The 27,442-nt window shown below is 40.3% G+C and overlaps 1 protein-coding gene across 1 annotated transcript in view; it reads left to right on the forward strand.

Annotated features, from left to right (window-relative positions):
* Positions 1-27,442, forward strand: part of TMC1 (transmembrane channel like 1) — a 362,945-nt gene that overhangs the window by 315,907 nt on the left and 19,596 nt on the right. Inside the window, exons 17-23 of the mRNA XM_087858826.1 lie at positions 1,665-1,807; positions 5,201-5,345; positions 5,953-6,147; positions 9,111-9,290; positions 9,413-9,574; positions 14,996-15,124; positions 25,311-25,378. Coding sequence (XP_087714952.1) covers positions 1,665-1,807; positions 5,201-5,345; positions 5,953-6,147; positions 9,111-9,290; positions 9,413-9,574; positions 14,996-15,124; positions 25,311-25,378 — 1,022 coding nt within the window. The remainder of the gene's footprint in view (positions 1-1,664; positions 1,808-5,200; positions 5,346-5,952; positions 6,148-9,110; positions 9,291-9,412; positions 9,575-14,995; positions 15,125-25,310; positions 25,379-27,442) is intronic.

Genomic DNA, 27,442 nt, shown 5'->3' on the forward strand with positions numbered 1-27,442 from the left:
ACTAGACAAGAGATAAGTGACTGTACTTACCAGGCTCTGTTATTGTTGCCCTGGGACAGGAAAGCCAGCCTGAGGGTTCAGGACAGGGTAGAAGGAGATTGGATTTAAAGTAGCTGAGAGGAAACAGAGTTCTTAACTAGATGAATGTGAAACAAGAAGATGTCATTGAACTGGGTGAGGGAGATCCTTCCAGTGATTATTCTCCTGGGATGACTTCTTGGTCTTGGGCAGTTGACCAATCCCTCTCTATGTGGTTTCTTATTTGGGGCATGAGATGGAAGCCATGTGCTTCCCCAGTGTGAGGTTTCTACTAGTTCATTAGCCCCAGATTTTTCTTTTGGGTATGATTTCTTTTTTCTTGAGTTGAAAAAAAATGCGGACAAAGGCAGGTATGGTGTGGGGAAGCACTTCAGTTTTGACCTACATCCCCCTCATTCCATCCTGACCTTACTCGAAGCTCATGAGCTCTTCTGAGATTGTCTTTCTTTCTTCTGAGATTTTTCCTGTTAATTCTTACACAGTATTAAAACATAAACTTGCTGCAAATTTCATAAGCAGTAATTATTCCAGATCCTCTGTTTTGAGCTAGGCATGATCTCCGTTTAAGGCAATTTTCTAAATTTCTCCTCTTAAATCTTCCTTTGGGAATTAGCATCCCAGGGATTTTCTCCTCTCCCTCTTCCCCTGTCTCCCCACTTCTTTAGTAGTGGGCCTTAAAGTCCCTGGCTGTGTATAAATGATGTTAAAGGTAGCCAGTTGCACTTTCTAAGATTCAAGGGTGACTCACTTGATCTCCAGAGGAAGCCTTGCATTGGCAAGTTATTATTGTCTCACTTCACAAAACAGTAATTTCAAGTTATTGCCAGAGAGATGAAGTCAGAGGGAAGCTGGGGTAGTGGAACTGTAGTAACATAGAAACATGCTTAAAAGCTGAGAGTGAAAAACAGTGAATTCAAGGAGAGAAAGATGAAGACCATGATGGAGGAAAGAGCATGAGAATATGCCGGTGTTCACCGTGTCAAGAGGGTTACTCAGGTCGCTTTGGGAGATGGTGGTTCTAATTATCTGGCAGATAATTTTAAGGAAAAAGCATGTAATTGCATGAATAAACATGCTTGCTCTGGAAGAATGCTCTAGTAGTCTTGATGTGTACAAGGTTATGCAGATCAGTTCCCATGACCTCTCACCTGCTATTCACCTTTGCTCAATGTGAGCTGAGACACGGTCTCTGTGGTTTGAGGAGAAACAATCTAAGTGTGGCTCAGGTGACTGGAAATGGAAACTTGCCATGACACCTTGAGGAAGCACATTTCAGATCCTCCCCGAATGTGAAGCAAGCTCTTAAAATTGTAAATCTAATGACACCATGAAGTGTGTTTTGATGTTTCAATCAATGGGCATTTCACGGTGATGGTTCCACAGCTGAGCAAGCCTATATTTGGTTAAAAATTTGGCCTATTTAGAAGTCCCTGAATTTCGAGTAACTGAGAGGCTGCCAATCAATGTGGCAGCTGAAACATTTGCTCTACGAAGCAAAAACAATAGGACTCAACTCCCAAGTTTGAAAATTAATGCCATTTTGTTGTTTCTCTTAAAAATCTATCTTTTTTTCTTTGAGTTGCTCTTCATAGCATCTGCTAAGTGGCTTTGTTGTTGGATTTTAGGGCTTGGCGCAATATTCCATCCTCTTTTATGGCTATTATGACAATAAACGAACAATTGGCTGGATGAATTTCAGGCTGCCGCTCTCCTATTTTCTGGTGGGGATCATGAGCATTGGATACAGCTTTCTGGTTGTCCTTAAAGCGTAAGTTTCATTGGTCTCTTGGGAAGCGAGCCATGATTTCTGGAATCAAATAGTGTAATTAATTTAAGAATTGAATATAATATTTATTATATATTTGGAGGATACTGAGTCTGTAAGAGATAAAAGGTAGTTTTAATACTGACACTATGTTAGACTATGACATTCCCCAAACAAAAGGGTTGAACACAAACTCAGGCCTTTGGATCATCTCACTAGGTTGCACTCCTACCCTGTGTTTAAGCAGATTTTGAAGATAGGCCTTTTTGAACTTCAAGACGTGAATCCACGTTGCAAACAAGACAGGGAAATGGCTGCTGGCCCTCCTTTTTGTGTGCAGAGAAGTTTGTGAGTTGCAGGATCAGTTCTATAGACAGAATCTGTTATTCTCTGCTCATTAAAAAAACAAAACAGAACCAGAGTACTCACTCAACCAAAAAAAAGTCAGCCGCATAAGACAGCGAAAACGAATGGCCCCCAGTGAGACTGTCACGATCAACTGTAGTAGTCATGGTCTGTCTGGAAGAACATTTATTAGAACATGGAGAAGAACTTGATCAGAGAACTGGTGAAGTTGCAGTTCATTTTCCCACCTGCCTGAAATGTATATGTTACAACCTGTTTAAAGACACGGCAGAAACCTGCATCTGGGGCTGTGAGTAATCTCTGTGAGCCGTGAGCCAATTCTCTGAGCTAGCGTAGAAGCCTTGAGAGACCTCCATCAGTGGACCCTTTTACTGGACCACGAACAAGGTGAATTGGTCTTTTGCTTCATTGCAGGAAAGAAGGGTCCTGCCTGAGGGTCCAGGTCACCCCAAGCAGGAGCTCTTTGGAACGGTCTATGACAAGCTTTGTGCCTTGTCTCTGCCAAACTGACTGGTTCCACCAGAGGACACTGTCATATGTAGTTTTCCAGTCCTTTCAGTACTGGGAAAAGCCTTCACGTAGACCCCACATCCACAATATTCATCTACCCGTCCAAGTGTAATCAGAGATCCTAAAGATAAGGTATCGGTCTGTCTACCTGGTAAAGCATTAGCACATTCCCAATGCTATGCTGTTTGTGGTCTTTTAACCATCTATATATATATTCACATTATATGCATACATATATGTATGTATATTCACATTATATATATGTTATCCTTGTATTATGTGTTATCCTTTGCAGCCAAATATTTGCTGCAGTTTCTTTTTTCTCAAGAATGTAATACGTGCTATTTAGTATAGTATAGCCCTTTGCTAAATTTTTTTTCCCCTTGTGTAGTGGGCTTATCCTGTGAGCTTCTAGATAGAGCGTTGCTTCCTACCTCCCTTTCAATCCCCTTCCTCTTCCTGACCTTCATTTTAGCAGAGGCTACATTACAGCGACCCTGTTGGCTTAGGATTTATGGAGGCACTTATTCGAATAATTAAAAACCTTCAGATGCATCCATAAAATGATCAGATAACCCCAGTGTGTATGCAGAGATGTAAACTTGGGGTCCAAGTCAAGAAGTCGAGGCAAAGGCATGAATGCAACAGTTGTTTTCTACAGCCTCCCAGCAAAGCAAATGATATGCAGTGGTTGCTTCTCATAGAAGCCGTAGTTGCAAGGTTGCTTCCCTGAAAAAGGAAGAATTTTCATAGGTCTGTGCGTTTTTTCCCCCTCTACGAGCAAGGGCTAGAGCTGCCCATGGAACGTTTAATAGGTATCAGGGCTGTCTCTGAACAAAAATGTGCTAATATCCCACAGTCTGTCTTTCCTTCCTTCTTTTAGCATTTCCCTCTCTTTCTCGTGATTCCCACATGCTGGGTGTTCCTGACTTGCTCGCCCAGCTCATGCTCCCTTATCTGGATGGCTGTGCACAGCCACGCAATTTTGCCAGGGAAGCTCCATTCAGAACTTGAATCTGTCAAGCATCTATTTTGACGTGAAGCCCTGCCCTTTGCCCAGTGACAGTGCAGAAATGGATGGTGGTATATGGATCAAATAAGTAATTTTCTCCCTCAGTTAAACCAGTGGGAATCTTTGATTTCAACCCCTTTTGACCTACAAAAAGGCATTTCATGTGATTCAACATATCTCATGCAGTCCTAGCTTGGGCACCAGAGTGAAGTCAGGGAGCCTAAGCCCTTGACCTACCTCCGTGGTTAACTCCTGGAAAGTGTCCAGCAAATCACTTCATAATGCTGACCCTTAGCTTCCCCATCCGTAAAAAGAGAATAATATTAACTACCTTGACCGTTTGCTCAGTTGTTGATTAGGGGTAAATGTGGTGATACAGGTAAACACCATTTCAAAGGGTAAAGTGATAGACTGATGTAAGGGATAATTATTTTTGGTGATTTTTCATAACCCATTAACCTGTTTAAAATATATAAACCTCTATAAGGAGCTAATAGTAGGGGAGGTAGGCCACCTCAGAGATGCCTGCCGACCTATAATGTCAGCTTTATGGCATGGTGCTTCTTTCCTTTTTGGTTCCGTATCACTATAATATTCGAACAACCAAAACCTTGTGGGATCACTTTATAATATGTATCATATGAAATTTTAATTTTGCTATTTATAGTGATAAGGGGAAAAGAAAGAAAGTGGAGTAAGTGGAATATAGATCTCTAACCACTGAAATAAATTGTAAGTAAATGCATTTTAAGCTCTCCAAGCAAAAAAAAAAAAATATATGTGTGTGTATACACACACACACACACACATATACATATATATTCTAATCTGTGATTTATATATATTAAAATATGTAGATTAAAATACATGTAACCAGTTGGCAAAGGTTGTATAAAAATTCTGATTTTTGTTCAAGAGTTGTGGAGTATGGAGAAATTCCCTGCATTCAGTCTGTTCTTTGGGAAGAGATTTTTGGGGGAGTTGGATCTATGCAGGAGTTTCCTGACCTGCCCTGGGTTAGTTCATGTCTAGCTGTGGGGGGATCTGGAAATGAGCTAAAACTGCCTAGAACAGTTTAAGGGTGTACACATATTTTTTTCCCTGGGGAGGGGCCCATGGGTTTTCGTCAGATTACTAAAGAGAGCCTTATCCCACAAAAGGCTAAGAATCAAGGATATGATGCTGAGACAACAGTTTAGGAAAACAAATAAAAAATATGTATTTTTATAGGATCTGTTTAATTGTTAAAATCATCAATACTTCATAGTCTTTTCATCTTGAATGGCCTGGAAAAATGAACAGTTTAAAAAATTAAAACAAAACCAAATTTAAAGATAAACTTTTATTTTCTGGTCATAAGAGCAAACTTTTTTGAAACTGTTTTGAAAATACATGCTTTCAGGATATTGCTTCTCCAGGCTACTTATAATTGTACTATTTTGCTACTCACCACACTCTCCCTTTCTTTGTGTATCTGGGGGGCTGGATTAAACTCCGTGTTTTTACAGGATGACCAAAAATATTGGGGACGATGGGGGTGGTGATGACAACACATTCAACTTCAGCTGGAAGGTATTCACCAGCTGGGACTACCTGATTGGCAATCCGGAAACAGCAGACAACAAATTCAATTCTATCACCATGAACTTTAAGGTAAACAACATCACCTTCCAGAGCTGTACCTTTGGATTTCTAAGACTAAAATTGGAGCCATAACATACGGCTTAGCTAGCAAAGTATCCTGACAATTAAAAGAAAGATTAATTCATCATTTCTGCCTACCAGGATCCGGGCAGGGTTCTGACTGTGATTGGAAAATATCTGATGACCCATGACAGCACGATTTCTTCTCTAAATTTGGTAATAAAAATACTGCCATTGGCTTGAAACAGGAGACCATTAGTAATCAGAAATCAGATAGTCTAAATAATAGAACAATGATGACTAATTATTTACAGGAATAAGCTAGCTCAATATTTAAAATGACTCTTAGGTATTATTTTGTAGCTTCAAAAAAAAAAGACTTTATCAGAGGAGAATTTAGAAAGGAGATTGTCCTAGTATTAGATCAATCAGAGTTTGTAAGAATTCTCCCTTCTTTCACTCGTTCTCACTTGCTGCTGATATCCACCTGGTTTGCAGAATCCCAGATAGAGTGTACATTTTCATTCCTCATTGGATGTTTGAAAAAATATTTTCTGAGTGTATGACAGTTTTTGTAGCTCAGATACATTTTTTTTTCTGTTTTGCTTGAGTACAGGAAGCAATCATAGAGGAAAGAGCAGCCCAAGTAGAAGAAAACGTTCACTTGATCAGATTCCTGAGGTTTCTTGCTAACTTCTTCGTGTTTCTAACACTTGGCGGGAGTGGATACCTCATCTTTTGGGCTGTGAAGCGATCCCAGGAATTTGCACAGCAAGACCCTGACACCCTTGGGTGGTGGGAAAAGAATGAAGTTCGTCTCTGCATGCTTTTTATGTGCTTAGAACCTGACATTTGAAATTGTGTGGGTTATGCTTCTATGGTGCAACGTTTAATAAGTCCATGCTTTACCTATCTACCCCATGCTGCCCTGTCACACATTTTCCACTGTATTCCAGCCTTATTTCCATATCTTTCTACTGCCTGTCTGTGTTTCATTTTGTGACTTTATGGAAAGCTACAGTTGGAAGCGATATTAGAACACATGTATTCTAACCAGTATATTTTACAGATGCGGTTGATGAGTGTCAGGAGAGGGGGTGGTGTGTTCAGGTCACAGAATCATGGAGAAGAGTGAGTTAAAACCTGGGAATCTTGATTTCAAGGCCAACACTCCTTCCATGATTCTATGTTTCTTTCTCTGTAGATTCTGTGTCTGTCACTGAAAGATCCAATTGTTGTCCGAATTCTTTGAAGCAGCAATGTTAGAATCTTTGGTTCCTATGTTTATCTCACGGGAAACATTCAGATTATCTCCTCCACTGTCGGCAAGTCTGGGATTCTCTCTGTTTCTCCCCACCAGCCTCGCTGCACACTTTCCACTTTCTTCTCCCCTTGCCTTATTTCCTCCCCCTCCAAGAGATAGCCAAATGAGGAAAGCCAGCTCTTTGCCTGGATTTAAATATGATTGTGATATGTCTTCAGGATATGTGCCCACTAAGCAGGTCAGAGGAAGGAGGTCAGATATTGAGAAAAAGGAAATGCAGATATTTAGAATAAGGAAATCATTATGTGTTGTTGCTAGGGCCTGTTCCCTTTCATAATACGTCCTGGCATATAGTGTGGCATAATTTTAAACTTGGTCATTTTCAAAGTATGTATAGATTGAGGCTGGGGGAAGTGTAGACTGCCCACACTGAAACTTCTGCAGAGCCTTGTAGACCAAAAAGATTCAGAAAGTCCTTAAAAGCACAGAATTTTCTAGAAATATCTTGGACAAAATAACAACCTATTTACAACAAAAGGCTCCAAAGGAAAACATTCTAGGTATTTCAGAAGTGGTAATACTAGAGATGGGAGATCATACATTTAAGAGACTATAACAGCACAGACATTTCATGGAAACCTATAAAATGTCATTAGGTAGAGGGATTTTATTTATTTAAAACAGAGGAGAACCTGAAAACATTTATAAAGTTTGTTGTCAAAGTTTCTTCTTATAGTTGTGATAATTGCTATAACAGGCAAAATTATCATGCTACGTTGGTCCATGGTTCATATTGATCATATTTTTGTATAAATGAACCAGAGTAAAGGGTGGGTAGTTGATTTTCATTAGGTAGAAGGGTCACTCTATGTAAGAGTCTGTTTAACACCCATTTTAGGGGACCCTGAGTCCTAAGGGTGAACAAAGGTAGTAATGGGGATTCATGAATAACTTTATACATTTGATGAAACAGAATTTAAATTTAGCTTAGAAAAGATTGCACAGGATCTGCCAAGTTTTTACCTTAGGCTGAAATTATATCGTGCTGATTTTATATTATGCCATGCTGATTTTTATCTCCTCTTGGTCATGCTCATATAATGTTCTTAATAAAAATCAGAAAAACTATACTGACAATTATTTTCTCAATACAGTCTGGTAGTTATAATCATTCAAAACATAGAATCAAGAAATGGCGATAGGAAATGTTTAGTGGTGACCGTTTGAACCAGGTATTTAAGAAAGGCCTTGCCAGGGCTACCCAAGATCTTTTTTCATTTAAGGGGGCTTTTTCCCCATCACAAAAGTAGTACACGCACTCTATTCTTTCTCCTGACTTAATTCAGCCTAACATTATAATTATAAAGGTGCCAGACAGGAGATATGGACAATACATTTGCTACCTTTCATATTCTCCCCCCCTCCCAGCTCCCGTCCTTCATTCCTGGAACTTTCCTACCTTGGCTTTGATAACATCATGCCTTGTGGTCTCCTTTTGTTTCTCTGAATGTCCTGTTTTCTTTGATAAACCCATTCCTTTTTTTTTTTTTTTTTTGCCCCTAATAGGGTGTATTCCCCAGAATTCAGTGTTTAGTCCTGAGTCCATCTTAGGGACTTAGGGACTTTATTCCAACTGATTGAACTAGCCCATATGTTGGTAATTGTCAAATTAGCATTTCCAGTTTGGACCTCATTCCTCAAGCAGATCATTTTCCTTTTCCTTTGGAAATCTTGTTGCAAAGTGTATCACCATATCAGAATCAGTTCCCATGTAGAACAATATGTGTTCTTTGGAGAGAGAGTGATGTAAATTACTTCCCTCATTATACTAGAAAACAGGCTATTATCACTGGCATATACACAAGCTCATATACAAGCACACCTCGAGAATGGCAGTTCAATATTTTCTTTGTTGTTTTATTAAAATCAAATTTTATTTTATTTTATTTTATTTTTTAAATTTTATTTATTTATTCGACAGAGATAGAGACAGCCAGCGAGAGAGGGAACACAAGCAGCGGGAGTGGGAGAGGAAGAGCAGGCTCCTAGTGGAGGAGCCTGATGTGGGGCTCGATCCCATAATGCCGGGATCACGCCCTGAGCCGAAGGCAGACGCTCAACCGCTGTGCCACCCAGGCACCCCTAAAATCAAATTTTAAAAGTGCATGAGATAATCTTCTTTAGCCTTCTAAAAGATGAAGGAAATCTAGCTGAAATCTTGCAAAATCCTTGGAAGAAAGCAATTATTTTGGGGGCGCCTGGGTGGCACAGCGGTTAAGCCTCTGCCTTCAGCTCAGAGCGTGATCCCGGCATTATGGGATCAAGCCCCACATCAGGCTCCTCCGCTATGAGCCTGCTTCTTCCTCTCCCACTCCCCCTGCTTGTGTTCCCTCTCTCACTGGCTGTCTCTCTCTGTCAAATAAATAAATAAAATCTTAAAAAAAAAAAAAAAGAAAGCAATTATTTTTTAAATACCATTAACTTAGTTAATTCCTTGTGTCTCCCTATAGATGAACATGGTCATGTCCCTCCTGGGGATGTTCTGTCCAACATTGTTTGACTTATTTGCTGAATTGGAAGACTACCATCCCCTCATCGCCCTGAAATGGCTACTGGGACGCATTTTTGCTCTACTTTTAGGCAACTTGTATGTATTTATTCTTGCCTTGATGGATGAGATTAACAACAAGGTAAGTCTTGTATCTGGATTGTTCTTGGCATCAGTGTTGTTAATTCCCAGTCTCCAGATTGCTAGAAACGCCTTTGATATCTGTGCTGTCTCCATCTTTGCTTTCACCACTTTGCATCCTAGATTGAAGAGGAGAAGCTGGTAAAGGCCAATATTACCCTCTGGGAAGCCAACATGATCAAGGCCTACAATGCATCACTCACTGGAAATAGCACTGGGCCACCTTTCTTTGTGCACCCTGCAGATGTACCTCGAGGACCCTGCTGGGAAACAATGGTGGGGCAGGTAATGTCACCAACAGAAGTGTATGACAATAAATGGATTAAAAAAGAGCAGAATCAATTATGTCTTTCATAAGCGTGGCCTATTTTTTTTATTGCTTCATAAAAAATACCGAAGATTTATTGAAGGCTTACTATGGTGCTGGCTATGAATTTCATATATAGTCTCTCAAGCAGTCCTCTGTCCTCACTCCATCTATTGAGGTAAGTACTACCTTTACACCTTTTTTTACAGTTGTGTATAAAGAAAGGATATTTTTAAATGGTGTGAGGAGAGGTTCATCTTCTATTTGTGTTATAATAAAGCACCTAGTTTTAGATACAGGCTCCAGTGAATATTTAAATGGAACTCTACCTATTATTACCAGTTTTCCATTAAAAAAATAAGATTCTTTGGGGAGCACACACGAACACTAATTCCAGCAGTGTCAATTTTTGTCAAATAATTGTCCCTTAAGTGTTCAAGGAAATACTATTTTAGGTTAGCAGTTTTCATGATGATTATGTAAATGGTCCCAGTCCAAGACTAGTGGTATTTTACCAGAGAAAAGAGAGAATGTTTCATATGGCTTTCTGTCCAATAAGAGAAGCCAAATTAAGCAAAAACAACAATAAACTATTTCACATCTCTTATTTCTATACAGATCCAATTTTTTTTTGAAAAGCCTTTAATTTGATCTCATTAGAATTGACATTGCAACTGTGCATTTCATAAACTTATTTTGGACTTGGGTTCATCGATGAGGACCGGATACTTTTAAATATGTCATTATGTATCTGCCTGCCTGTTGGACGACAATCGGTCTCAGAAGTAATGTGGTCTTGTGGAATTATTTGAATAATATTTTGCTGTGTACTTATTTTTTGTAATCTAAAAGGAAAAATTAAAGTTTAATGTTAGTCTTATAAAACGGATGCAATTTAAACAGATGTGGATATCATTAGATGCCCTCATGTGCAATTAGATGCTCATCAGACTTAAGCCAACCAACTGTGATTTTAATTGTGGGAAAAAATGAGAACAATGTATGTGATGCTAGACGCATGTCCAAAAAGTATGGTATGATTAAGGACTTTATTTTACTTTATTTTTGTGCTTTCAGGGGGCCAGATAAGCATCTCCCTTTCCAGTTACGTATTATTAAATACTCAATTTTCAGGCATGCACATTCTGTATGTGTTTAGAGAACATATTATATATTAAATAATAAAGGAAATGAAGTGAAGGCTGCCTTTGCTTAGGAGAGAGGTATGGTAGATGGGGTAATGACCCTTCAAAGATATCCGTGTCCTAATCCCTGGAATCCCTCTATGTTACCTTACATGGTAACATGGACTTTGCTGATGGGATTAAGTGAAGAAAAATTATCCTGGATTATGTGGATGGACCTAATGAGATCACAAGTAGGGACAAAACAGTCAAAGTCAGAAAAACCAGACGTGACAGTGAAACCAGTTTGGAAAGTTGTGCTTTATAGATGGACGAAGAGGGGCTGTGAGCCCAGGAGCACTTCCGGCTTCCAGAAGCTGAACAAGGTGGGGACTGGGCTTCCTCCTTGATGCCTACACCTTGATTCTAGACTTCTGATCTCCAGAACTGTAAGAAAATAAATTTGTGTTGAATTGAATGCACAGGAGTACGTAGGTTTCTGGGTTTCAGGGGTCCTTGAAGTGAAGTCTGGTCATGGTGTTTCACACAAATCTTATCACATCTAGGCTGCTCCTTGAGTCCTCAGCTAAAGTGGAAAGAAATGAAAAATTGGAGAAAAAAGTTTTTTTCACAAACTCAAAAAGTTTGAGATGTTCTCTTCTGTATGTCCTAGAATGCAGACTGGCAGGTGGGCTATGAAACCTACACTTTAACAGTCTTGGTAGAACGGACTGTCAAGGATAAGGTTGAGGCTGCTCACTTCTGGGAAAGCGAAAGGGATTAATTAGATAGGAATGTCAATGCAATTGAGGAAGATACTTATGTCTCCGATTATGCGGATTATGTTGGTCCCACGCATACTGACTTAAAATAAAGGAGAAGTCACTTATTTAATTCTTCTTGGGACCTTGTTGCTTGTTGTCCTTAAAAAAAAAAACCCATCTTCCGTGCTTTTCCTTGCTTCATCATCTGTCCTTACTGCCCCCTTCTCTTCCACCTTCCTTTCCCTAAGGGGGCATTCAGAGCCTGTGGGAAGGTCTGCAGGAGCTGGCCCAGTCGTTGTGGTTCTGAACAGAATGTGGATGAGGGAGATAGAGTCCCTGGGGACAAAGAGAACACAGGGGACATAAAACCCCTGCGTACTGGAAAGTCTGATCTTTAAGAGATCAATATCTATATCCATGCACCTAGAAACATTTCATTTAACTATTAAAAAAACACGTACTCGAGGGACGCCTGGGTGGCTCAGTCAGTTAAGGGTCCAACTCTTGATTTCAGCTCAGGTCATGATCTCTGGGTGGTGAGATCAAGCCCTGAATCAGGCTCTGCACTCAGGATGGAGTCTGCTTGAGATTCTCTCTCTTGCCCTTGGCCCTTCCCGCTCACACACGTGTGTGTGTGTACTCTCTCTCTCTAAAATAAAATAAATAAAATCTTTAAAAAAAAAAGTGATTCCAGGAGAAACAATAAAGTCATCTGCTGTGCATGTCCTGTTGGGGACACACCCCAAACATTCATTGTTCCATAAGAACATCCCAGAAGTTTCCTCTTCTCCTCCATGGATGCCCTCTGCTTTGCTTCCTCAAGGATGATACAGGACTCAAACATCTCTTTGAGTCTGAATATGAGATCATTTGGTGACTCCTTTATCCCTCCAGGGAATCTGAAGATGCAGCCGCTTAGTCCCAGCTCCAGTGGCATTTGGTAGACAGCAAAGCCACCCTCGGGAGATTGCTATTTAAAGCTATATACCGAGGTCTGCATTTTGGGGAAGGAGAAAGCAGCCAACAGCTGAACAGAACAACAGTGGCTAACATTTATTGAATGCCTATAATGCACCCAGCACTGTTTCCTTGAATTTTTAAATTAACCCTTTGAGATAAGTTATCTAACTATCTCTATTTTGTAAATGAGCAGGCTGTGACCTAAAAAGCTATACTAATTTGCTCAAGCTCTTAAAGGAAGTCAATGACAGGAGCCCACATTTAACCCACACAGTCTGATTAGAGTTTGCATCCTTGTCCATTGTGCCGAATTGTCCCTTTAGAGACATAATGAGCATCAACACATACTCTCCAAACTCCTGCCAGGGAACTTCTAGAGTCTGTCGTCCTTTGTGATGCTTTTGCCTGTCGTGTGCCTGTTACCTGCTAATGACTTTTACATTTACTGATCAAAGCTGCCCAGGCATTTTAACTAACTGTCCTGAGTAGAAAACTGTGAAGCGTGGAGTGCGGTGCTCAACAGGGGGCCTGTGTGGAGACCGTGCTCCCATCCTGATAGCACACTAGGAACTGGGATTGGTGCTCCTGAGGTGGGCTGGGCCACTGTTTGGGGGATTCTCTTTCTTATGAAGCATTGTGTTCCTATGGTTTGTGAATAAATCTTCTTATGTTTCCGTATAATGCTTCGAACTTCCTCTGGCGTTTTATAGGACAGACCACTGCTTAGGAAAAAATAGGATTTCAACCACTGGGATGAAGATGATTAGGAAGATGTGGGGGATTTTAAAACCACTCTGAAATTTTCTCTTACCTGAGGAAGCCCTTCTGACATGGTGTTGGAAGCCAAAAATATCCCTCATTGCCTACGTCTAATTGATATTAATTATTAGAATCTGAACTCAAGTTGCCTGGGGGATGAAAAAAAATGTGAACAGGAAGAGAGAAGTTATGGCCAGAAATAACTGCAGAAATTTACTATTATTCAACCATTCATTCCATATTTATTGAGTGCAAGCTGAGTGGCAGGCATCATGCTGGGTACTAGAGGTCCAATAGGCACAAAGGTGGGCTAGCTTCTTGCTCTTGTGAAAACTACAATTTCTTGGGGGGGGGGATCAAAGCCATTAATTAAGTCATTATGCAAAATTTGCAAATTTACCATGATAATCAATCATTACAAGAGTGAAATGCATGGAATCTGAAAATTTTTTACAGGGATGCTCGCCTTTGTCAGCCAGATGAGTGAAACTTTCCTAAACCGGTGATGCTGTAGACGTGTGTATTCATTGGTATAAACTGAGTCAAGAGGTGAAGTAACAATGATTGAGTGGAGTGAAGACACATGCAAAGGCCCTGTGGCCTGAGGAAATATAGAGATTGAGGGTCTGAAAGAGAAGAGGGATGAGTGATACCAGAAGAATATGGAGAGCTAGACGGGAGCCAGATTATACAGGAGCTTTCAGATTATGCAGGAACCTCACACTCTCTTGGCCCACCTTTTACTCCAGCTGTTCTGCATGCAGCTGTTACCTGACAGCATCTCAACAGCTGTATGCATATTCTCTTTACCTTCAAAGTTTCTCTGCTGTCATCAAGTGGGGTGTTAATACCATATGGGGACATCCTTGACTCATGGAGTGGTTGCTGGTGGTGGATTTCCACAAATTTCCCCCTAGATGTTGTCGGGGGTCAACATTCCCCCATCAGTTCATGGCAGGTGCTTACTTCACCACACTCACCAATAAGGAGAAGCCTGGATTGTTAAAGATTTATCCTTCTGTGAGGCAACAACTCATTGTTTTAATTTGCACTTTTGTGTGTGGGGTTTCAGTGTTTTTCAACATTTTAATTGACTGCATATTTCCTTCTGTGAATTTCTTATTTGTCCCATTTGCCAACTTCTTTCCTTATTGGATCGTCCATCTATTGTCAGGCTGATTTATAAACATTTTTTTAAAAAGATTTTATTTATTTATTCGACAGAGATAGAGACAGCCAGCGAGAGAGGGAACACAAGCAGGGGGAGTGGGAGAGGAAGAAGCAGGCTCATAGCGGAGGAGCCTGATGTGGGGCTCGATCCCACAATGCTGGGATCACACCCTGAGCCGAAGGCAGACGCTTAACCGCTGTGCCACCCAGGCGCCCCTGATTTATAAACATTTTTAATGTGTTAGAAAAACTAATCCTGTATCACGGACGCTGCCAGTACTTTCAAAGTTCATCTTTTAACTTCACAAACATTGCTGTTTGCCAGATTGAAGTTTTAAATTTATGTGTGGTCAATATATTCCTAGTTTTGTTTCTCATGTCATGCCTATAAAAGTTTCTTGGTAAGAAGACTTTTGATACAGTGGTTTTGGAAGTGGAGATAATTACTTTTAGACTAATAAGGGTGAAACATTCTTCACTTGCTAGATATGCCTCACTGCTTTTTCACTATTAATGCAGTTTTTAAGCTAAGACTATTCAGAAGCATAACAAATTTGATGCTGACACTAGGGCCATTTGAAGGGAGAGATGCTCGTTTTTAATCTGGATAATATCTCGACAGGAATTTGTGCGGCTGACTGTTTCTGATGTTCTGACCACTTACGTCACCATCCTTGTTGGGGACTTTCTCCGGGCATGCTTTGTGAGGTTTTGCAATTATTGCTGGTGCTGGGATTTGGAATATGGATATGTAAGTATGATGCTCATTTTCTCTTGTCAGATTATTCCTTTGTGGTTTATCATTTGCACACACTATGCCAGAAGGAGAATTTAGGAGGTGGGACCACCTGTTAGATGTTACGAAGTGAAGACCAGTGAGTACAGTTTGAATTCAGAAGGGTGTCAGACTTGAGCGTCATGGTTTACGATATTCTAGTAAAGTGAGCACAGGATGGCTAAAGCAGTGGACCTCACCTGTCCATGAATATGGTGAACTCAGTTGATCTGGAACCCATAGCCAGCCCCTTTCCCATGAAGCCTGCTGACATTTCTAGAAGCCAGGCAAGATGGGTAGTATCAACTGCACATTCTATTAATTCCTTTGAATTCTACTAAACAGACTCCTGGACAGTTACTTGCAGTGCCGTGGGTGATAAATGGATCCTGTACATGTGGTGCTTGTTTCATAAAGCTCCCAGGCTAATGAGAGCTCAGCAGAGACACAAGCAGGGAACTGTGGAAGTTTCGAGGAAGGCCCAGGGTGCTGATAGGTGTCTGGCAAGTGGTGGACCTGAACTCTGGCAAGTTGACTTCCTTTCCCACAGCAAGAACACAGGTTTCTCTGAGCCCCACTGATGTTGACTTCATTCCCAGTTCACCCTCTGCTCACAACCCTTGGTCCCCACCGCAATCCCCCAAAGTTCAAGGGAGGCAACAGGGCACATATCACTCTGCGGTCTCCCACCTTGCCAGCTGACCAACTGTAACAGTCATCTTGGGAACTATGACCTGAAGGGTTGACAGTAATCATTTGCTTAAAATCCTCCAATGGCTAATAAGTACTTAGCATGAATTCCAAATCCCTTTCCAAGGCCTTTGATACCTTATAGGATCTGTGTTTTTTTTTTTTCTCCTTTCTTCCTGTCTGAGCTCATCTTCTACCACTTTTGTTCTTGCTTTGTAAAGTCCATAAATGCTGGAATTCTTTCTTATACTCCAACACAAGATGACCCTTGCATTGGCTCTAGCTGTTTTTCCCTGTAGGGGTACAGATTCCTAGCATTTGGCATGGCTGATGCCTTCTTGTCATTAAGGACTCCGCTAATATGTCGCCTCCTTCAAGCTCTCCCCCGACCTTCCCATCTAAGGCAGGCTACCAGACTCTACTTCAACACCCTGCTTGACTTTCTTCCTATGATGTATAACTATCTGACATTTCCTTTGAAAAATATTCTTCTAATCTATCTCCCTCCATTAGAATGAAAGCCCTATGAAAACAGAAAGCCTTGACCTCTATGCTTGGAACTATGCTTGTCCCATGGTGGGCATTATATGTTGTCTGTCTGCTTCTGTGTTAAACCTCTACATTCTAGCACCATCCAGGCAACACCATCTATTGATAGAATTCTCTCTGCTTCCAGGGATGTGCCCAGGGAGTCCATCCTGGCTTAGTAATCTCAAGCCAATGACGTTTCTCTCCTCACTAGGGAAGGGGTATCCTTTACTGTCGACCTATCCCCACCCCATGCCCTCTAGTCTCTGGACAAGTCCTGTGCCCAGAACTGTTTTCAAGACACCAGGCTGGATGCTCAGCCTGGCTATCTGACTTTGAGATCATACCTTTGATTAGGTCATCTCTGTCACCCTCACCGAAAGTGCCCGTGGGGGACGAGCCAAGAGTGGTTAGATAATGCTCTTTGGTGAGTGCCAGTGAGGTAATGCTATGGATCCAGGATGCTCTTGTGCAGTTTTCCCATCCCTGCTATGAGGCATTCAGCTGGCTGGGTTTCATTTCTATTTTCCTTGTCTGATTCAGCTTTTCTGAGGCAGACATAAAAATTGCCATTTCTTTCTGAGGCCCTTGCCTGGCTTATGCTTGCCTTTTATCCCTTACTGCTCACTTCCTAAGTGCTAGAAAACTTTGCTTCAAATATGAAGTCAATAAAACATGACCTGGATGCATAATAACTGTAATTAAATGACTGTCATTTATTATTTATTGAGTGCTGACAGTGCTCCTGGGTTAGTACAAAGTACAGGAAAAAAAGACAAGTTCCTGTTTTAGATCACAGAGAATTTTCTTCCATGTTACTTTTGGAAGGCTCTGCAGAAAGCAGCTCAGCAAAACAAATTTTAAACAGTAAAGGGTGGATGGTGGAGCTCTGACGCAGAACCTATTACCACTGGCCCATCCGGGAGATAGCCGACACAGTTGAGTGCCTACTAAGTGCAAATCAGTAAGAGCAAAGCTCTGTGCCAGGTGATAAGGCGATACAGAGATGTAAAAGCTGTCAGCCTCGGGAGAGGCTGCAGACTTGGGCTTGCCGTCTAGATTCAGCTTGCTGATATATTTTTCTTTCTTTGCAGAGTGTGTTCGTTTTTTTGTTTATTTGTTTGTTTTGTTTTTAACGAGCTTGTATTTTAAAACTGGAAGTTTTACATTTTAAACAGTAGGGATTTCTTGCTTTTCTTGAGATAGGAAGGGCTGGCAACATTCAATCCATATTCCCATCGAGAGAAATTGGTTGGAGTGAGAAACCACTGCCCTGTACAGATGGAATATTCATCCACTAGTTTCTCACACTTTTTATGGCCCTTTAATCCTGCACACGCTCTCCTTATCAATACAGAGCAGAAAATGTAAACGCCATAGGAGAAACCAATGGCTACATGACTTTGGAGGTGGAGGGAGGGAAGGAAGAAGGGAAGGAGGGAAAGGAAGGGAGAAAGACAGAGAGAGAGATCGATCAGAAATGCAAAGACCCAAAGACATGTTACAGGAAGAGGCACTTGAGCCAGTCTCGGGAAAGGATCAGGATTTCAAAGATGCATTGGAAGCAAGGATTCTTGGTGGAGGGACCAACGTAAGACAGGGCCCAGAAGGTGCCAAGTATGAGCAGAGTGCAGGCGGAGATGCAGAAATGTCCGCTGGGGCTGTCAGAGAGAAGAGGCTGAGGAGAATGTTTCTCTGATATTCTCTTGGACATTCTAATTGAAAATATGAGTCCAGAAAGTACCTGTCACTAAGTAAAGGAGAACCTGAGATGGGCAGAGAAGATACTTTTGAGATGCCTTTCAGAAATCAAAGAGAGAACTGTGTCTGTTTTTTCCACCCAAAAAAATAATAATAATTTTTTTCTGAGTTCCCAAAATACTACCAGTTCCTTATAAAACATCCAGAAAATCCAGTGTAAGTTAAATATGAAAATAAAAATCACAAATGATCTCACCATTTATGGCATTACTTATTTGGATTATTGGAATCGTATAGTATTAATGTTTATTTATATGTAAATAAACAAGTATGATGGATTTTTATATAATACTCTAGATTTTTATAAATATATAATAAAATTTTAATTAAAAAGTATATATTTAATGACCAGCCACCTGTTTTTCTCACCTGTGACCATTTCCCTATGTTAACTGTTCTTTTTTTTTTTAGTAATTTATTTTATTTTTTTAAAGATTTTATTTATTTATTGGAGAGAAAGAGAAAGAGCAAGAGCAGGGGGAGGGGCAGAGGGAGAGGGAGAAGCAGACTCCTGCCGAATAGGGAGCCTGATGTGGGGCTCGATCCCAGGACCCTGGAATCATGACCTGAATGAGCTGAAGGCAGACACTTCACTGACTGAACCACCCAAGCACCCCATTAAATGTTCTTTTATGACAGTTTTAAATGACCGTGTGATCTTCTACAAATGAACAAACTATAATTAATTCAATTTTTATTGGCTGTCAGTAAAACTTTATCTGATTTTTAATTATCATAATAAATATTGTGGTTACATTTATTTATATCCATGTAGTTAAATATCTTCACACATAAGTCATAGTGATATGCACAGATTATTTCCTTACGAGAAATTTCTCTAAGTTGAATTGCTCATTCCTAGAGAACATACCTTTTTAAAAAATCCATTCATTTTCCTTACAACAGCTTTTGTAAAAACTAAACTCTGTAGACTCTAGCATCAGAGTCAGCAACCCATGGAATATTAATGTTGGGTGGAATTTTGACCTAATCAATCATGCATCCTTTATTTCACATCTGAAAAATCGAGGGCTCGTGAATTGAAGTGAGTTGCCTCAGTTTGTGTAGCTAGGGAATAAACAAGGGCCATGAAGTGTCCTTCTGGACACAGCCATTATGTTAAATATGCTGAATTATATGCGGTTGTATCGGAATACATTACATTAGAAGTGACCCTGTAGGTTTTTCCAGCTGTAAATTTATGGCTAAAGTATTATCACAACAAACCTATAAAGATGGACTGAGGTGGGGAAATCACTGGCTAGGAACAGGCTGTTAGACCATGGAATGTAAGTTAATCTCTCCTTAGGCTTCTCCAAGCATCGCAGACAGTTCTCAGTGCTTCTGAAGTGTTCACTGACTCATCGGGAATGGAATGGTTTCTCCCAGGAGGGATTTTAACCACCCAGATTCGGCATAACTGCTCTAAAGCCTCTTGTAAACTTTGGGTTTCCTGCAGTAGCTCAACACAGAATGCCTTCACTTTCAGCGTAATTTGTGGTTGACACTATCTTTGCCATTTATCGATAAAATAGGTAACAGATATCTAAGAAGAAATAAAATTGAATACATAGCATGGGACTAGCATATGTTCAACCAAATTAAAACCTTAGCATCTTGGGGCGCCTGGGTGGCGCAGTCGTTAAGCGTCTGCCTTCGGCTCAGGGCGTGATCCCGGCGTTATGGGATCGAGCCCCACATCAGGCTCCTCCGCTGGGAGCCTGCTTCTTCCTCTCCCACTCCCCCTGCTTGTGTTCCCTCTCTTGCTGGCTGTCTCTATCTCTGTCAACTAAATAAATAAAATCTTTAAAAAAAAAAAACCTTAGCATCTTGTTTAAAGTTACATTTTTAAGGGGGTCTTTTTAAAATTTATATAAATGGAAAATGTAAGAGATTTCCCTGTGATCTCTTGAAGGGGCTCAAGATTATCCATAAATAAGAGGCAAATGACTGACAGACCATAAGAGTAGATTTTTATTATATTATATTATATTATATTATATTATATTATATTATATTATATTATATTTTTACATAGTGTTTATTATATGTCAGAACTTCTACAAAATACTTTATATATATTATTCCATGTATTCATAGCAGCAACGCTATGAGGTAGGTACTATTTTTTCCTGCTTTACAGTAAACTGAGGCTTAGAGGATGTTTGGTAATTTGTTCAAAAACATGTAGGTGGTCACTGGTGAAGCTAGGACTCAAACTCACGTCTAATCGACTTCAAAGCCATCAACCAGATTTCTGTCATGTTGAATTTTCACGGTAATGCTTAACCCTAGAAATTTCAAGGACCCTGTCAAATCATGACTAATTCATGAGCCAGTCTATGGCGTTTGTAACTCAAAGCACTGCCAAGATTAGACAGGTCACTTGCAATAGAATGGAGTTACAGGAGGGGCTGTGATAGAGAATTAGAAATAAACGGATGTTCTCCAGCTGGGAATGAGATATTATTTAGCAGTCCAGGAAGATGCTATGCTAAAGGGTCAGTAAGAAGTCTTGAGTAGCCCATGAAGGGTTGACAACCTGGGGAAAGGGACAGCACAGTCTGGATTTGAAGTTTCACTTGAATATCGGTCAGAATCTGTCTGCAGGCAACAAGGGGTAAAGTGCAAAGCCCTAGTCGCTGAGTCATCCTAGTGGATGAGGCTAGGATTTGTCCTAGATCAGTGGTTCTCAAATATGAGAGTAGACCAGAATCCCCTGAAGGCATGTGAAAACAGCCTTTCTGATTCCATGGGAGCTGGGGCAGGTACCAGAAAATTTACTTTTCTAAGAAGGTCCTAGGTGATTCTGCGGCTTCTCGTTTGGGGACTGTGCTTGAGAATCATTGACCCAGAGTCATTTCAGGTGTGGGGAATGAGATTTGTATGTCAGACAGGATGTTGCAGTGACAGAATTCTCTCTGAGACATTTCAAGATATCCATGGGTTAATGATCTTTCCCAAATAACGAAACTTGCAGAGAGCGGATGGGTTTTCCTGGGCATTTCAGTCCAACGACAACCTTCTGAGTTCCCTGTGGGTAGATGACTGACTCTTACCCACCACAAACAAAGGTCCAGAAATAAAAAAGATAATTTTCAATGCCTTGACTATTAGTAAGTTATTATAGACCTCAGCCTATATCCAAATGGGATCTTCTTTTGCTGGTGCCTAAAAAGCTTATTAGGAATGAGCGACCCTGAGTGACTTTGCTATCTGCATCCCATTTGAATCATCTCATTTCTCAGTTTTCAAGAAAACCTGTTTTTTCACAAGCCTCATTAACCTTTAAGCCTTTTTTATGTTTTAGAGGCAATTAAGCAAATGTATTGCAAAATGATTTACACTTGTATTAGCAAAGTATTGCTTTTAAAACTTTAAAATACAGTATAATCTCATATGTTTTTACTAAATCCATCTCTAAAAGAATGAGCATTGAATTTTAGTGTGTGTGTGTGTGTGTGTGTGTGTGTGTATTTGCCTTCCTACTTCTGTTTGATTTTTAGAGTGAGATTTTCTGAGATTAAGTTATACCGTATTCAATTGCATTTCTGAAGTGTTTACAGAAAAGCAATTCTTTAATAACTGGGTCTAGTTTTTCAACCAATTACAGATTTTAGATTAGAAAAGGATTTTAGAAATGATCTAGTTCAGAAGTTGGCAGACTTTCTTTGTAAAGGGCTGGATAGTAAGCTGTTTCACTTCTGCAGGTATGATATGATATAATAAGAAATATATATTTTGGTCTCCATTTCCAGCTCCTGGCCAGAGCTCCTAAGCCTTTTTATTACTCCTTAAGCAATACAGGTGCTAGAATCATCTTTTGTTCTAATATTTGGTCTTTGGCCCTGGTTCCTGATACAGAGCCCCTACATTCCTTGGGTTTTCCTGGGTGATAGGAACATTGCTCATTCTAATGAAGCAATGCTTGGTGGCTCCTGGATAGTTTCAGGATGGGGGATGGTCTCCAGAAAGGGCAAGCCATGATTAGAAGCTTGAGATTTTCAGCCCCATTTCCCCATCCTCCAGGGAGGGGAGAGGGGCTGGAGACTGAGTTAGTAATTGATCATGCTTCCTGATGAAGTCTCCATAAGCCTCCCTGACCTATGGGGTTTGGAGAGCTACCAGGTCGCTGAACGTGTTGAGGTGCTGGGAGGGTGGTGTGCTGGGAAAGGACATCTGTCCTTCTCTTCCATCTGTCCATTTCTGTCTTGGAATTTTTTTCTTGTTAATAAATCAGTAGCCTAGTAAATCAACTTTTTTCTGGGGTTCTGTGAACTATTCTAGCAAATTATTAAACCTGTAGAGGGAATCGTAGGATTTTTTGATGTATAGCCAGTCACTCAGCATAGGTTACACCCCAAACTTGTGATTGGTGTCTGAAGTGGGTCAGTCTTGAGGGACTGAGTCCTGGATAGTCAGTATCAGAACTGAGTTAAATGGTAGGGCATCCAGCTTAGGTCCACAGAGAACTGGGGCATTGTTTGATATGGAAGGAAAACCCACACATCTGTGTCGGAAGTACTGTGAGTAAAGTATAGAGAACAAGGGGTTTTGCGTTCAGCAGACCAAAAGGTCTCTGTGTGAACCATTAAACTTTACTGTTTTAGTGCCAAACAGCCACAGAGAATATATAAACAAATGATTGCAGCTATATTCTAGTAAATCTTTATTTACAAAAACAGGTGGTGGTCCAGATTTGACTCATGGGCCATAGTGTGACAACCACTGACCTAGTTCATTTCCTCAGTTGATCTGTGAGGAAACTGAGGCCTGACAAGATAAGCCACGGGCCCAGCTCACCCAACCAGGACATGGCAAGGCAAAGTCTAATACTCAGGTGTGAATTCCAGACAAGTGTCTGGACCACAAACCCATTTGATACACTAGGGATGCCCTATACCCATTTTCTGCATCAGATGCATTTGTGCATTGAAAATTATATTCCTGGGACGCCTGAGTGGCTCAGTCAGCTGCGCATCTGCCTTCAGCTCAGGTCATGATCCCAGGATCCTGGGATTGAGTCCCTTCTCAGGCTCCCTGGGCTCCCTCTGCATGATGCTTCCCCTTCTTGACAAATTAATAAATGAAATCTTTAAAAAAAATTATATTCTTTAGGCTGCCCCTACTGCAAACACAGTATGAGAACAAGGGTTCCCAGTGTGTCTTTGGTGTTTTTCTAGTCACCTAGTTATAAAAATATCTCAAATGGCTTTTAAGAAGCTTGTATGTTTGTGACAGTAAAGAAAATATACTTTTAAAAGGTTGATTTTTTAAAAAATTTTACATAGGTTGGTGGGTTAAATGATGGCACCATTCGAAAGAGGCCAAAGATGAGGGTTTGATTCTTGATCTGACACAGAGAAGAGTTGTTCCAAGGCCACAGATGGCACAGGCCACCCGACTGATCATTTGTCATATGTGTTCTGTGAGCTCACAAGGCTTCAGGGGAAGAGAAGAGGTGGTCCAGAGCAAAGCCCTCCCGTGGCAGGAGAAAGACCCCAAGTTAACATTTCTAGAGATGAGAAGCAGTTTATTTTTCTCCACAAGGCACACATTGCTTTCCCATTGTTGATTTTAGAACAAAAACTGCCAGCCATACCTCTTCTCATCTTGTGAACATTAGGCTTCTAGATAATCAGAAAACCAGCAAAACACGATGTATATCATCTAGGTCATCTTTGTCCTGCTTAATACAACAGGCCTACTAAGTATTCTTTCATCAAGTATCATCTCATCATTTTACCTTGTTATTTAACTATTCTTGCTGCATACAAGGCACATGACCCATATCCTTCCCAAAAGTACTGCTGCCTTTTGGGAAAGTGATGACTTCAAGAATCCAAAAGCTGTGAAGGTTTTGTCTCTGGTTTTCCAAACGAGAGAACTGTTCCATCTTCTTACACTTTTTTTTTTTTTTTTTTTTTGTGGGGGGTGGTTCTTGGGTTTGAGAACAGCAAAGTCTCAGGTCATCTCATTGTGTGCGTGTAGCTGTGTTGGGAGGGAGTTATTACAAGGATCCATATGGTCTGAAGCCCCACCTGCAGATGCCAGGATCTGGGACAGGATTAGGGACCTGCCACCCTTTTGGTCTCTCTTTCGTGGTCTTGATGCTCTCCGTCCACATTTTTTTGCTTTTCTCCTTTTCTCTTGTGAACGTACCAGTTAGTTTCCTGACTGATTGTTCTCTATCTCAACTTAAACAGGAGCCAGTTCCATTGTGGTTGCTAAGTAGCGTTACTCCCATTGACAGAAGCTTTCCTTCAAGGCTGCCTGGTGTGTCACCAGGAAGCCTTTGGACAGACCACCCTGGGACAGACGCCCACTTCAGTTCCTACTGGTGGCCCCTCTGCCCAAACAAACAGCCTAAGCAGGATGGTATTATCTAGGGACAAATGCTGGCTATTATGTTGAATAACTTCTCAAACTTGTACTGTATTTCTCTATACTTATTTTATCATAAAAGAAATTCACATTTTCTTGAAAAATATTTTAAAATATGCAAGCGTAAGGAAGAAAACCAAAGTCATAATCCATCACCTACCTAATAACACCTATTAATTTTGTTGGTCATTTTCAAGTCTTTTCCTTATGCATAATTTCACATCCCTTTGATAAAAATAATGACTGTCTAATTTTATATATTTGTTGTTTAACATTAAGTCCCAGTTTTCTCTGTGTATGCAAATATTCTTCAGTGATTGTAATTAGGTGTGATATATATTATAGCATAGATATAGTATATTTACTTAACCAATATTGGACATTTAGGTGGTTTCATCTATGTTAAAATTTGTCAGCATGTAAGATCAATTTGTTAAAGCAAATTCCTAGAGGTAGACTCACAGGGTTAAAGAGAATGAGATTTTTTTAAGCTTTTAATCTAGATGGTCAAACGGTTTTCTAAAACATTGCTCCAATTTTCACTTTCCCCAGCCATGTAAGGAGAGTCCGCTGGTCCACACTTTCACAACATTGAATGACTTCTTTAGAAAATGAGAATTGCTATGTTAGAAAGGGAGCTTTATTATTTTATTTATCGCTAATTATTTATTATATCGATTACTCTGCTGCGAGGAAGCAGTTGAGAGCCTAGCCATACCTATGCAGAACGATGAAACATGTGGCTTCCAATTTTCACCAGCTGATATGCTAATCCAGTGAATATCTGTGTCCTCTGTAGCCCTCATACACTGAATTCGACATCAGCGGCAATGTCCTCGCTCTGATCTTCAACCAAGGCATGATCTGGTAGGTCAGCTGTTGGACAGTGTATCACTTATAGAAAAGCCTCAAAGATCATTATTGCATAAAGCACCGTAGCCTGGTGTCAGAGAAGTCCACAGTCTGGGTCTAACTCAACAATTGCTTTTGCAAAGTGGCTTGCTAGGAAAAGCTAATATATATATAATATATATGCTATATAATATATAGTATATTATATATTATAGCATATATGGTAGTATATATAGTATATATACTATATATTATATATGTATATGTATGTCTTGGAATATATAGAATATATAGTATATTTTACATATTATATACACTATATAATATAGTGTATGTGTGTGTATATATATTATATATTTTTTCGTATCTTAACTCTTGGTCCTCAAAGGCATCTGCCTGTTTTGCAGAGCATTGCTTTATCAAATACTAGAAATCTATTTCTGCTTTGTAGATTATTTGAAGGCTTTTTATACTTTTATATCCTCTGACGCCAGGGTCTAACAGTGAAACATTAATGATCTCACAACCGCATGTTAAGTGTGAAACAAATTAATGTAAGGCCCCTCTGAGGAACTGATTTTATTTTGTCATTATTGGGTCTATTTAGAATACAACTTGTTGCTACTTTTAAAAATACTATCTAACCAAATCCAGTAGTTCATAGCGATGAAACATATGTTTTAGGAAGGTCAAGCTAAAAATACGATCTTTATTTTGTAACTTGCCTCACAGGCCATTTGCACATCAGAATGATGTCTTTTGATGTACAAAGGACTGTCTTATCTTTTATTAAATGAAAGCATTCTCACTGTCAACCTTGACAGGTTAAGACGAGCGGATACAGTAGAACTGTTTTGGAGTTTAAAAATTGAATCACAGCATGTGATTCATCTGGGGACCATGTGGTCTTGGAAATCTGTCACTCTTAACTAAGAACACCCAAACCACAAGCAGTTCTAACTGAGCTTCTTTAGCCTACCGACACACGTTTAATATCACACTGTGCCGCTGACCACACTGTTGCCCTATGTACAAGGACCAGTAACTTGGTTCAAGTTTTGCACAAGCTTCATATATTACTTAAATCCTTCAACCATAGCTGGATTGAATTATTAAACCGTTGCAAGACTGGACCTCTTTGCAAATGTTAAAATTATCTTGCTTCAGTAATATAAAGACCATAGCCAAGGGCCCCACTGTCCTGCCACGGGGCCTGTCAAATTCCTGTGCCTCCCTAGGTCAATACATACGAAGGGAAGGCTATAAAAAGATGATCTTCTCCATTATCTGGTATGTTTAAAAATTCAATTCTTGTCCTCTTGCTTTCTAAATTTTGCAAGTTATGGCTCATGTGTCCAGAGAGGCATTGAAGAGTGAAATGCATCTTTCATTCGCCAAGCAGGGAGGAAAGTCAGGGTGGCCCAACCTAGGACCACTGGCAGAGAGAGTAAAGGGAGCAGCTTCTGTGAGTTCTGGATCTTTCCTTTTCCTGAGGGTATTCTGTGGTCACAACAGAAAATGGCTAACACGGCACCTGGAGCAATGAGAAACCATCACCTTGTATCAGTTTTAAAACTCCCTGGCCTTTACACAGAGTGCCACGAATACCTTAGGCCTGGTGGGTGCCATTTGTGCAGACATCTGCTGCGTATCTGTTTCTTGTTCTTCCCTAGCTAAGACAACAGATTGTCCTAGAAATTCATTTCCATGATGGGAAAAGCTGTTGTAATGGCTGTCCTGATAGGTTTCACTTATAATTTTGCAGCTCTTTGGTCCACTATTGTTCACGTTGACATTCTTAAATATCTTCAGACCTTCCCCCGTTCTCTCATGGGCAGACCCGTTATCGAAATCTTTCCACGATCACTGCACTATCCCTTTCTATGTATTCATCCTTTAGATACTGGTCACGTCTTGCTTCTTGTTAGTCTGAAGAAGTCATTAGAAAGCGATGGTGTTGTTTTGAATGTATAGAGATAATCACACACTTACTGGAGTTTCAGAAGCAAAAGAACTATTATTCACCTTTGGGGCAACAGATTTTTTTCTAACTCCCAGGAAGCTAGTGAAGGATGGGGA

Source organism: Ursus americanus, chromosome 34 (genome assembly GCF_024610735.1).
Source record: "Ursus americanus isolate L20-20 chromosome 34, mUrsAme1.1.p, whole genome shotgun sequence".
In the NCBI taxonomy this organism is placed as follows: domain Eukaryota; kingdom Metazoa; phylum Chordata; class Mammalia; order Carnivora; family Ursidae; genus Ursus; species Ursus americanus.